Source organism: Somniosus microcephalus, chromosome 1 (assembly GCF_052327205.1).
Source record: "Somniosus microcephalus isolate GS21.2 chromosome 1, FLI_Smic_1.0, whole genome shotgun sequence".
In the NCBI taxonomy this organism is placed as follows: domain Eukaryota; kingdom Metazoa; phylum Chordata; class Chondrichthyes; order Squaliformes; family Somniosidae; genus Somniosus; species Somniosus microcephalus.
The window spans coordinates 12,444,079-12,458,021 of NC_140987.1; the positions used below are offsets into that span (position 1 = coordinate 12,444,079).

The following is a 13,943-nucleotide window of genomic DNA, read 5'->3' on the forward strand; positions in this document are numbered from 1 at the left end:
GAGAGTTCGCAATCTGGGGTCCTATTTGACCCTGAGATGAGCTTCCGACCTCATATCTGCTCCATCACCTAGACCGCCCACTTCCACCTCCGTAACATCGCCCGACTCCGCCCCGCCTCAACTCGTCTGCTGCTGAAACCCTCATCCATGCCTTTGTTACTTCTAGACTCGACTATTCAAATGCTCTCCTGGCCGGCCTCCCACATTGCACCCTCCATAAACTTGAGCTCATCCATGACCTCGCCCTTCCCTATTCTGTAACCTCCTCTAGCCCCACAACCCTCTGAGATAGAATGGAATGGTTACAGCACAGAAGGAGGCCATTCGGCCCGTCGAGCCCGTGCTGGCTCTTTGCAAGAGCACTTCAGCTGGTCCCACCCTTTCCCCCGTAGTCCTGCAATTTTTTTTCCTTCAGGTACTTATCCAATTCCCTTTTGAAAGCCACAATTGAATCTGCCTCCACCACCCTTTCAGGCAGTGAATTCCTAAAAAAGTTTTTCCTCATGTCGCCTTTGGTTCTTCTGCTAATCACCGTAAATCTGTGTCCACTGGTTCTCGACCCTTCTGCCAATGGGAACAGTTTCTGCCATGGTAACAGATTTGCCACAAAACAGAGTTTTGTGGCAAATCTTTGCTCACTGTGAAGCCTTATTCATGAAAATATTTCAAACTGCAACTACATTACTGAGTGGTACGAAGGAGTTTAATTACTGTAATTTTGTAAACCATATCAGGAATTGAAAAGGAAAAATTTAGATTTTTGCCATTACTTAACAATTACATAAGCAATGAGCCTGTCTCTCTAGTGCAATTTGTAGGTATCGCTAATGGGCTCTGTGCTCCTCCAATTCTGGCCTTTTGAGCATCCCCAATTTTAATCGCTCCACCATTGTTGCTGTACCTTAGCTGCCTGGGCCCATAGCTCTGGAATTCCTGACCGCTCCTCTCTTCCTTTTTAAGATGCTCCTTAAAACCGACCTCTTTAACCAAGCTTTTGGTCACCTGTCCTAATGTCTCCTTATGTGGCTTGGTGTCAAATTTTGTTTGATAATCGCTCCTGTGAAGTGCCTTGGGATATTTTACTATGTTAAAGGCGCTATATAAATGCAAGTTGTTGTGATTTAGTAATAGTGTGGTACACCTTGAGCTGATTTAGTTGGGCTGCAGCACTGAGGAACCAGAGTGTTTAGAAACTCTGATGGCTACAAGTGTTTGTTCTTCAGGTCAGACATCCTTGAAGTGCAAAATTGCTAAATCTAACATATAGTATCCTTTTTACAGCCTGCTGCCTTATCTTCCATCAGTGGAGAGTATATGTGCATGCCTTGTATTTTTCTTCCAGTGCTATGCACTGTTTACTGTCTGGGAGAGCAGCCCTTTTCACTATCTACTGGAGCTGTACTCTAACTGCCCGGGTTATGTGCCTGAACTTTCTCTGGCACCTGGTAGATGCACACCATTTTGCTGCTTGTTTCCACATCCCAGCTCTTCGTGTTCTTGGTTATTTGAATATGCGTTCCTATTCTTTTAATTTTGTATCTTTAATGCGGTCGTCGTCTTCTTATCGTGTCCACGGACAGTCTATACATAGCCCAGCCAGAACTGGACACGTTTTTGCGCCTTGTTGTTGAATTCGGCAAGATCTGCAACAGTGCAGGGTTCCTCGAACGATGGGCATTGCAGGAGATGTTGCATAGTCTGTGCCTCAGTTCCACATTCACAAGTTGTCGGGCTGGTTGAATATCCCCATTTGCTTAGTGGCACCTTTGAGCAACCTACACCGGTCCTAAGTCTGTTAAGGCACTTCCAGGTTGCCCAGTTGCAATAAGGTAGTGCAGTGGTTATGTTACTGGACTAGTAATCCAGAGAATGTGAGTTCAAATCCCACAAATTTCAATTTAGTTTTTTTTAAAAACAACTAAATAAATTTTGAATAAAAAGTGAGCACGAAGCTGTCGTACTGTTAGAAAAACCCAACCGGCTCACTAATGACCTTTAGGAAAGGAAACCTGCCGTCCTTACCCAGTCTGGCCTATACGTGACTCCAGTCCCACACTGGCGAGGTTGACTGCCCTGTAAAACGGCCTAGCAAGCCACTCCGCTGTATCAAACCGCTACGAGAAATAGTATCAACAAAGATTCCAATACTCTGTTCCTGGCGCAGAGGTCAGCGTGCCTGATTCTCGGCACTCCCGATTTTCCGACTGGCATTGGGAGTCTCACAATTTGTTGGCTTAAATGTACTGAGTACATAATGTATATGTAGTACAGAGCACTGTGCATCAAACCGCCCTGTTATTTGATTCCCCAGTACAGACACTTACTGACGATCCTTTGTATTTTGTTGTAGACCCTTCAGACAACCTTCGCGAGATCCTCCAGAATGTGGCCAAGCCCCAGGGAGTCTCTAACATGCGAAAGCTGGGTCACCTGAATAACTTTATCAAGGTAAGTGACAGACAATAGGAGCCAGCATAGGCACGTGGAAACAGCCAGTTCATGAGAAACCGCAGGGAAACATAGAGTGATTAATTCATGGGGTTCGAAATAAAGCCAACAGTACTAAAACAATAACCTTTACCGCACAGGTAAAAAAGATGGTGCAGGCAGTGAAAAATCTCGAGGCTAATGGCTGCTTGTGACACCTGGTAACCAGCGTCTGTGTCAGCCAGTGATCAATTATTAGATCCCGGGCAGATGACAAGAGACCCATTCTTGCTCACTTATTAATGAATATTAGAGTTGCAGTGTATTGCAGACAGCGGGTTCAGACCATGACCTGTACAGAGCTATGTGGGGTTAGCTGACTGGCTTGATGCTGCCAATTCCTACATTGCTGCCTGGCCAGTGACAACAGAACTCTCCATGTGCACAGAGCTACTCTCGCTGCATGCTGGCTGCTGGTTAAAGTTTAATGTCGGGGAATGTCTGCACTTGGCCAACATTAAAAATACTCAATTACATTTAAAAAGTACAATGCAGCTGGTGTGTGACCACAGGGGTGTTGGCCTCTGGTACTGTCTGCAGTCAAGATTTTGATTTTTGCACCAGATTTGTATCAGAAACCGTTTAATATTGACCGATAAGTGGTAGTATAATGAGCCTATTCAGTACCCCGGTTTACATAGAAACATAGAAGATAGGAGCAGGAGTAGGCCATTCGGCCCTTCGTTTAGCTGTGATGGTTAATATTTTGAGGACAGATACTTTGTGAAGTTGAGGCTAGTGGCTGCTGGCAGCACAGAAAGGCTGATAGAAATTGGACTGGAAATAGGACTGGATATTTACGGTAAACTCTCAAAAAAAACTCATTGTCTAATTCATGCAGCAGTTAGCTCAGCATCAGCTGTGGCTCAGTGGGTAGCACTCTTGCCTCTGAGTCAGAAGGTTGTGTGTTTGAGTCCCACTCCAGAGACTTGAGCACAAAAATCTAGGCTGACACTCCCAGTGCAGTACTTTCGGATGAGATGTTAAACCGAGGCCCCATCTGCTGTCTCGGGTGGCCGTAAAAGATCCCATGGCACTATTTTGAAGAAGAGCAGGTTCTCCCCGGTATCCTGGCCAATATTTATCTTTCAATCAACATCACTAAACAGATTATCTGGTCATTATCACATTGCTGTGGGAGCTTGCTGTGCGCAATTGGCTGCTGCGTTTCCTACATTACAACAGTGACTACACTCCCAAAATAGTTCATTGGCTGTAAAGCGCTTTGGGACGTTCTGAGGCTGTGAAAGGCGTTATATAAATGCAAGTTTTCTTTACTGCACTCCCTTGCAAGCTGGCAGAGAATGCCAAAATCTCCCAACTAAAATATCAGAGGGAAGTAGGGCTTTTAAACGTGTACAAGATTATCAGCAGAGCAGCATCACGAGCATTCAGCAGTTTACAGGGGAAGTATTTTCCCCTAAACTGAACTTAGCATTATTACATAGAATATACAGCACGGAAACAGGCCATTCGGCCCAACTAGTCTGCGCTGGTGTTTATACTCCACACGAGTTCCTCCCATTCCATCTACCTCTTCTCACCCTTTCAGCATATCTTTCTATCCAGAGAATAACCTGTGCAGTTGCTGGTGTCCCTGTGTTGCCTCTCCAAGTTTCAAACTTCAGAATTGGTGGTTAGAAACAATCTTAAAGCAGGGTCATTAGATGGTGCATTGACATGGATTTACAAAACATGGATTTACAAAAGGTAAATCATGCTTGACTGATCTACTGGAATTTTTTGAGGACGTGAGTGGTAGAATAGATAAGGGAGAACCAGTGGATGTGGTGTATTTGGACTTTCAGAAGGCTTTCGATAAGGTCCCGCATAAGAGATTAGCATGCAAAGTTAAAGCATATGGGATTGGGGTAAGGTACTGACTTGGATAGAGAACTGAGCAAAGAGTTGGAATTAACGGGTCTTTTTCCGAGTGGCAGGCAGTGACTAGTGGGGTACCGCAGGGATCGGTCCTTGGACCCCAGCTATTCACAATATATATATTAATGATCTAGACAAGGGAACTAGATATAATATCTCCAAGTTTGCAGACGACACAAAGCTGGGTGGGCGTGTGTGCTGTGAGGAGGATGCCAAGAAACTCCAGTATGATTTGGACAGGTTGGGTAATATGGCAGATGCAGTATAATGTGGATAAATGCGAGGTTATCCACTTTGGTGGCAAAAGCAGGAAGGCAGGTTATTATCTAAATGGCAATAGATTGGGAGAAGGGGAAGTGCAACGAGACCTAGGTGTCCTTGTGCACCAGTCGCTGAAGGTAAGCATGCAGGTGCAGCAGGCGGTTAAGAAGGCAAATGGTATGTTGGCCTTCATAGCGAGAGGGTTTGAGTACAAGAACAAGAATGTGTTGCTGCAGTTGTACAGGGCCTTGGTGAGACCACACCTTGAGTATTGTGTGCAGTTTTGGTCGCCTTATCTGAGGAAGGATGTTCTTGCCATGGAAGGAGTTCAGCGAAGATTCACCAGGCTGATACCTGGGATGGCAGGAATGACGTATGAGGAGCGATTGGGCTTATACTCGCTGGAGTTTAGAAGAATGAGAGGGGATCTCAAATCAAATCAAATCAACTTTTATTGTCATTGTTAGTGCACAAGTGCAGTACAACGAAATGTAGGCTTGCGGCTACAGAAGAATGAGAGGGGATCTCATTGAAACTTATAAAATTCTAACAGGACTAGACAGACTAGATGCAGGAAGGATGTTCCCGATGGCGGGGGAGTCCAGAACCAGGGGTCACAGGCTAAGGATAAGGGGTAAGCCATTTAGGACAGAGATGAGGAATTTCTTCACCCAGAGAGTGGTGAACCTGTGGAATTCTCTACCACAGAAGGCAGTTGAGGCCAATTCATTAAATATATTCAAGAAGGAGTTGGATATATTTCTTAAGGCTAAAGGGATATGGGGAGAAAGCAGGGACAGGGTACTGAATTTGGATGATGAGCCATGATCTCATTGAATAGCGGAGCAGGCTCGAGGGGCCGAATGGCCTACTCCTATCTTCTATGTTTCTATGAACAAAAAGATGCTGTGGGCTTGTCGGTGAGTCAATTTTGTGAAAGCTCCGACTGTGCCGCAGTTGTTACCTGTTCAGTCGCCAGATGTATAAAAAAAGACCAGCAACTGACCGACAGAAACATTGTTGTTTGGGATGGGGGGAGGATTGTTCATTTTCTCCAGATGTTGCTGAAATCTTGAAGCGAACTATGTTGCTTTATTGATATATAAGCGGGGTGTAATACTCTTGTGTATGACAGCTATGGGGAAGCTTTTTCTCTACTCTCTGTTTTCATAGACCATGTCCCTGCCAGATGCTTGCATCAACATTTTCATTAAAAATTAGTGAACAAAGAATAGGCAAGCCCTTAGTTTGCTGTTTATAGTGTTAGAGGGCCAGTGCTCTGTTTGGGATGGAGCAGGAAACAAGTTACAGGAAACTTTGTTATATCCGGCACCGACGGGACCGAGCTGTTGCCGGACATACCAGCGTTAATGTTGAAGCATACGGAGGTTTTCATCTCCGTATCTGACAACAAACACTGTTGCTTAGCAACAGCTTCTAAACAGTCGGCCCGTACCTTGGAAGCGTCTCTGTAGCTTAGCAACAGCTTCAGAGAGACTTTCCAGAGCTTGACTGTTGGGGAAAAAAAGCCACGAGAAGAAAAAAAAAACTAACAAAACGGCTCCTGATTTCTGCCGGTAGATCAAGGTTTCCGGACATACAACCTCCGGATAAACCAAAGTTTCCTGTACTTTTTGTGGAGTGATGGTCAGTATGAACTAGCTTGAAACTAATGACACAAGTGCTAATTTTACACAGTTTCTAAATATTCATACTGTTACTGGATGGCCCCCTCCTGCCCCCGGCCCGTCCCTCGCCCCCTCCTGCCCCCGGCGTATCCCATGCACTATAGAAACATAGAAGATAGGAGCAGGAGTAGGCCTTTCGGCCCCTCGAGACTGCTCCGCCATTCAATGAGATCATGGCTGATAATCCAAATTCAGTACCCTGTCCCTGCCTTCTCCCCATATCCCTTGATCCCTTTAGCCTTAAGAAATATATCCAACTCCTTCTTGAATATATTTAATGAATTGGCCTCTACTGCCTTCTGTGGTAGAGAATTCCACAGGTTCACCACTCTCTGGGTGAAGAAATTCCTCCTCATTTCTGTCCTAAATGGCCTACCCCTTATCCTTAGACTGCGACCCCTGGTTCTGGACTCCCTGACCATCGGGAACATCCTTCCTGCATCTAGTCTGTCCAGTCCTGTCAGAATTTTATAAGTTTCAATGAGATCCCCTCTTATTCTTCTAAACTCCAGCAAGTACAAGCCCAATCGACCCAATCTCTCCTCATACGTCATTCTTGCCATCCCAGGTATCAGCCTGGTGAATCTTCGCTGAAAAGACCCGTTTATTCCAACTCTTTGCTGGCTGTTTGCCAACCAGTTCTCTATCCAAGTCAATACCTTGCCGCCAATCCCATTAGGATGAGGATCATCTCCATCATCACCTTACCCCCAATCCCATGTGCCTTAACTTTACACGCTAATCTCTTATGCGGGACCTTTTCGAAAGCCTTCTGAAAGTCCAAATACACCACATCCACTGGTTCTCCCTTATCTATTCTACCAGTTATATTCTCAAAAAATTCCAGTAGATTAGTCAAGCACGATTTACCCGTTGTAAATCCATGTTGACTTTGTCTGATCCTGTCACTGTTTTCCAAGTGCTCTGCTATTACATCTTTTATAATGGACTCTGGCATTTTCCCCACTACCGGTGTCAGGCTGTATCAGTGGCCCTGTCGCAGGTATCGAAGGTTGAGATGGGGATTCTGCTGTCTGTCCACGCTTAGCTTCCAGCTTAGAAAGAAGCAGCGTGTGATACAAGGGTGTGACTTGGCCTTCAGAGGGTTAAAATATGCTGGACAATGAGTTACTGAGGCTTCCACCTTTACAGTACTCTGCTGATTGTTGACAAATTCCACCCCCCCTGCCCTTTCCTTTATAATCTGTCCTGTGTCAAGTTGGTACATCTGCACACAGGCCATCATCAAACTCACTCCTGGCTTCTGCTGGGAGCTGAAGGAAATGCACCCTGATGCTGGCAACTTCTGCCCATGGTGCCTTCAAAGTTCTCTTGCAGCCTCCATTCATACTCGAGGGTGAAAGTGGCAGGTTGCTATCTCTTCATTCCCCTCGGCAGAAGACAAGTAATCCAGGCACAGAGTTCCGTAGCCTGTGATACAGAATTGAAATACCTCGTTCGGCTGCAGTTTGATCTTTATCTCTACTCACTCAGGGACAAAAGGATTATAACTTGGTCAGAATTGTAAAAGGTCCCGTTTGTGGGTAATCTTTGACCCTGGGTTGTCGAGGGAATCAGTCGCTTGTGCTCAGGTGTGCTACACAGTTCCATCTGAAGATTGTTTATTGTCCCACTGTCGAAGCAAGTATATAAACTGTAAATTGGGGAAGTTCACACTTTGGTGCATTCTGGTAATGCATCTTCTGGGAAGATTATTGGCAGGTCAAAGATTCAAGTGGGAGTCTTTTTCATAGCAAACAGGTAGCCGTGAAAATAAGCCTGTGTGAAAGTAACCCTGTTACAGTGCTGGCAACTGATCAACCTAAAAATTGAGAGAACGCCTGAAACGGAGTTTGAGCTGGTTACATGGAATTACTGAAGAGTTACCCTAGAATAGTCAGGACACTGCGTGTTTACACTTGTTTGTATTTTTCTTTCTCTGCACAAGTCGAGCTTCCGCAGCTGCCATTCCCTAGAAGTGTTTGTATATCCGATCCTCTCGGGCCACTGAGATGAGTAAGCCAGTGAGTGAGGACAGTCTCGCTCTCTTGTTCTCTCTCTCTCTCTCTCTCTCTCTGACTCGTCTCCTTTTAAGGTTCACAGAGTGAGGGCAAGCAGGCCAGGCTGGTGATGTGATCTCTAAGTCGTGTGAGTGTCACACACCAATGTTTTCCTCCTGACATCACCTCTGTGGATAAAAGCTACTGCAGCTTCCTTCAGCTAAGAAAATGCTTGTCATTTCTCTCTCAGCGACACAGACTGTTGCTGGTCTGAGGTCCCACAGGTGGCAAACAGCTTCCAGTACTTTGCCAAAGTGGCTATACATTGTGTGTGAAACTTGGGGTTGTCACCCCTCCCGTAATATTCTGGCATCTCCAGAAAGTAATCTCCCGGGCACTGCTGTGAGCAACCCAGGAGAAAATAGGAAGTAGAGTTGATGGTTAGAGCCAGTGCACGAAAGAGAGCAAGCGGAACTTTGACGGGCGGGCGTGGAGGCCAATGGGCATGGGGTGGATAGAAACATAGAAGATAGGAGCAGGAGTAGGCCATTCGGCCCCTCGAGCCTGCTCCGCCATTCAATGCGATCATGGCTGATCATCCAAATTCAATACCCTGTCCCTGCTTTCTCCCCATACCCCTTGATCCCTTTAGCCTTGAGAAATATATCCAACTCTTTCTTGAATATATTTAATGAATTGGCCTCTACTGCCGTCTGTGGTAGAGAATTCCACAGGTTCACCACTCTCTGGGTGAAGAAATTCCTCCTCATTTCTGTCCTAAATGGCCTACCCCTTATCCTTAGACTGACCCCTGGTTCTGGACTCCCCGACCATCGGGAACATTCTTCCTGCATCTAGTCTGTCCAGTCCTGTCAGAATTTTATAAGTTTCGATGAGATCCCCTCTCATTCTTCTAAACTCCAGCGGGTACAAGCCCAATCGACCCAATCTTCTCTCATAACGTCATTCCTGCCATCCCAGGTATCAGCCTGGTGAATCTTCGCTGAACTCCTTCCATGGCAAGAACATCCTTCCTCAGATAAGGCGACCAAAACTGCACACAATACTCAAAATGTGGTCTCACCAAGGCCCTGTACAACTTCAGCAAGACATCCTTGTTCCTGTACTCAAACCCTCTCGCTACGAAGGCCAACATACCACTTGTCGTCTTAACCGCCAGCTGCACCTGCATGCTTACCTTCAGCGACTGGTGCACAAGGACACCCAGGTCTCATTGCACTTCCCCTTCTCCCAATCTATTGCCATTCAGATAATCTGCCTTCCTGTTTTTGCTACCAAAGTGGATAACCTCACATTTATCCACGTTATATTGCATCTGCCATGCTTCTGCCCAATCACCCAACCTGTCTAAATCATCCTGGAGTTTCTCGGCATCCTCCTCACAGCACACACGCCCACCTAGCTTTGTGTCGTCTGCAAATTTGGAGATATTACATCTAGTTCCCTTGTCTAGATCATTAATATATATTGTGAATAGCTGGGGTCCAAGGACCGATCCCTGCGGTACCCCACTAGTCACTGCCTGCCACTCAGAAAAAGACCCGTTTATTCCAACTCTTTGCTTTCTGTCTGCCAACCAGTTCTCTATCCAAGTCAATACCTTGCCCCCAATCCCATGTGCCTTAACTTTACACGCTAATCTCTTATGCGAGACCTTATCGAAAGCCTTCTGAAAGTCCAAATACACCACATGCACTGGTTCTCCCTTATCTATTTTACCTGTTACATCCTCAAAAAATTCCAGTAGATTAGTCAAGCACGATTTACCTTTTGTAAATCCATGTTGACTTTGTCCGATCCTGTCACTGTTTTCCAAGTGCTCTGCTATTACATCTTTTATAATGGACTCTAGCATTTTCCCCACTACCGATGTCAGGCTTACCGGTCTATAATTCCCCGTTTTCTCTCTACCACCTTTTTTGAATAGTGGGGTTGCATTAGCTATCCTCCAATCCATGGGAACTGTTCCAGAGTCTATCAAATGTTGGAAGATGATCAGCAATGCATCTACTATTTCTAGGGCCACTTCCTTAAGTATCCTAGGATGTAGATTATCAGGCCCTGGGGATTTATCGGCCTTCAATCCCATCAATTTCCCTAACACCATTTCCCTACAAATACTGATTTCTTTCAGTTCCTCCCTTTCATCAGACCCTATGTTCCCCGACATCTCTGGGAGGTTATTTGTGTCCTCCTTTGTGAAGACAGAACCAAAATATATATTTAATTGGTCTGCCATTTCTTTGCTCCCCATTATAAATTCCCCTGATTCTGACTGCAAGGGACCTACGCTTGACTTCACCAATCTTTTTCTCTTCACATATCTATAAAAGTTTTTACAGTCAGTTTTTATGTTCCCTGCAAGCTTACTCTCTTTCTATTTCCCCCTTCCTAATTAATCCCTTTGTCTCCTTTGTTGAATCCTAAACTGCTCCCAATCCTCAGGTTTACTGCTTTTTCTGGCCAATTTATATGTTCTCTCCTTGGATCTTATGCTATCTCTAACTTCACTTGTTAGCCACGGTTGAGTCACCTTTTTTGTTTTATTTTTATGCCAAATTCCGCTGGAAGGTTGGGATGTGCTGGAGCCTTTGAGCGTTCTGTAGGCCGTAAAGTTCCCAAATAATAGCTGCTTGTGCTTTGGCTGCAACAGTTGCCATTTTAGGTAAGTATTTGTAACTTTTCTATTCCAATCAGTTTCTTTGTCTATTTGCCTCCCGACCTCATTTTTACTGCATCTATTCCTGTCTGTAGTCGACCGGTGAGGGGACTATACGGTCATTTTGGGAATGTGCGTGTAAACCACTGATGGACTTCTTTGTTCCCCTCTGAATAAATGTTTTGCTCTTGTCATTTCTTATTGAAGTGGAATTTGGAATGGTGTTAAATTCCCACCCTTCAGCTCCCAATGTCTGTGTCTGTGTGTGTGAGCCCGCCTTGATTGCCCTGGATTCTCCCGGAATAAAAATAGGGAAGCAGAGTTTGCGGCTCAGTTCGCACCTGTGGTATGTCATGGAAAATGCAGTACGAAAGTGCAGTGTCTCTCCCTCTCTCCACGTTCAGTGCAACTTTGAGCTGCCCTTAGCTTCTCTCTCCTCAGCAATGGAGATGCCCAGCAACAGCCTGGAGAGACTCATTCTCAGAGATTTATGCATAGAAATGATGACCCAGAAACAGTTCATTCAAGCGTAGTAAATTTTCTATTAAGTAGCTGCTCTAAACTACTACCTCTAACAACGCACCACGTAACCACAACTTGAATTGCACTCTGGAGGCAAAGGCAGCTTGTATTCTCTGAAGAGCTCAGTGATCCAAACCTGCTCAATTTGTTAAACTGCTTCTCCTACCCCCCCAATTTAGAAGGATATATATCTTCCTCAGCTTCGTCGCTGAGTCTGAGGGCGGGCAATGACTATCTCCAACAAGCAAGAGTTTAACCACTGCCCCTTGACATTCAATGGCATTACCATCACCGAATACCCCACCATCAACATCCTGGGAGTCGCCATTGAACAGAAACTTAACTGGACCAGCCACATAAATACTGTGGCAACAAGAACAGGTCAGAGGCTAGGTATTCTGCAGCGAGTGTCTCACCTCCTGACACTCCAAAGCCTTTCCACCATCTACAAGGCACACGTAAGGCGTGTGATGGAATACTCTCCACTTGCCTGGATGAGTGCAGCTCCAACAACACTCAAGAAGCTCGACACCATCCAGGACAAAGCAACCCGCTTGATTGGCATCCCATCCACCATCTTAAACATTCACTCCCTTCACCACCGGCGTACCGTGGCTGCGGTGTGTACCATCTACAAGATGCACTGCAGCAACTTGCCAAGGCTTCTTCGGCAGCACCTCCCAAACCCGCGACCTCTTCCACCTAGAAGGACAAGGGCAGCAGGCGCATGGGAACACCACCACCTCCAAGTTCCCCTCCAAGTCACACACCATCCTGACTTGGAAGTACATCGCCATTCCTTCGTCGTTGCTGGGTCAAAATCCTGGAACTCCCTCCCTAACAGCACTGTGGGAGTACCTTCACCACATGGACTGCAGCGGTTCAAGATGGCGGCTCACCACCACCTTCTCAAGGGCATTTAGGGATGGGAAATAAATGCTGGCCTTGCCAGCGACACCCACAATCCGTGAACGAATATAAAAAAAAATCTTTGAGGAACTAAATAAATCCTAACTGAAGAGCAGGTATACAGTACAATTGGTATTATTTTTGAATGCATCTTTATGATTGTCAGAATGATGGATGTCCACTTTTTTTTGGAGGGAGATGCAGAGAAAAGCTTCTTAATGTTATTCCATGCAGCACTAACAGATTAAGGTCAGGACGGGTTAGATTCAGAGTGAAACTCCCTCTACACTGTCCCATCAAACACTCCCAGGACCGGTACAGCACATGCTAGATACACAGTAAAGCTCACTCTACACTGCCCATGCAGCATTCCCAGGTCGGGTATGGCACAGGTTAGATGCAGCGTAAATTATCAGCTACTCACGCGCACTATATAATGCACCAGCATAATGAGATTTACCTACCTCCAAAAACATGAAACACAAAAGGTTAGCATGCAGGTGCAGCAAGTAATCAGGAAGGCAAATGGAATGTTGGCCTTTATTGCAAGGGGGTTGGAGTATAAAAGCAGGGAAGTCCTGCTACAGCTGTACAGGGCGTTGGTGAAACCGCACCTGGAGTACTGCGTACAGTTTGGCCTCTAAATAAGGAGGGATATACTTGCATTGGAGGCAGTCGGAGAAGGTTCATGAGGTTGATCCCTGGGATGAAGGGGTTGACTTATGAAGAAAGGTTGAGCAGGTTGGGCCTATACTCATTGGAGTTTAGAAGAATGAGAGGTGATCTTATTGAAACATATAAGATACTGAAGGAGCTCGACAAGGTAGATGCAGAGAAGATGTTTCCCCTTATGGGGGAATAAGAACATAAGAAATAGGAGCAGGAGTGGGCCATTCGGCCCTTCGAGCCTGCTCCGCCATTCAATGAGATCATGGCTGATCTTCTACCTCAACTCCATTCACCGGCCCTATCGCCATATCCCTTGATGCCCTTACTAGTCAGAAATCTATCGACTTCTGTTTTGAATATACCCAATGACTGAGCCTCCACAGCCCTCTGGGGTAGAGAATTCCAAAGATTCACCACCCTCTGTGTGAAGAAATTTCTTCTCATCTCAGTCCTGAATGGCCTACCCTTTATCCTGAGGCTGTGGCCCCTGGTTCTAGACTCCCCAGCCAAGGGAAACATTCTCCCAGCATCCACCCTATCAAGCCCTGTAATAATTTTGTATGCTTCAATGAGATTCCCCTCTCATTCTTCTGAATTCAAGAGAATACAGGCCTAGTTTACTCAATCTCTTCTCATACGACAGTCCCGCCATCCCAGGAATCAATCTCATGAACCTTCGTTGCACTCCCTCTATGGCAAGCATATCCTTCCTTAGGTAAGGAGACCAAAATTGTACACCGTACTCCAGGTGTGGTCTCACCAAGGCCCTATATAATTGGAGTAAGACTTCTTTACCCCTGTACTCAAATCCTCTTGTAATGAAGGCCAGCATACCATTTGCCTTCC

General features: G+C 45.7%; 1 protein-coding gene across 3 annotated transcripts in view; it reads left to right on the forward strand.

Moving 5' to 3' along the window:
* rictora (RPTOR independent companion of MTOR, complex 2 a) overlaps positions 1-13,943 on the forward strand; it is a 903,687-nt gene that overhangs the window by 140,741 nt on the left and 749,003 nt on the right. For all 3 annotated transcript variants that reach the window (XM_085966601.1, XM_085966449.1, XM_085966521.1), the window contains exon 3: positions 2,351-2,448. In XM_085966601.1, coding sequence (XP_085822727.1) covers positions 2,351-2,448 — 98 coding nt within the window. The remainder of the gene's footprint in view (positions 1-2,350; positions 2,449-13,943) is intronic.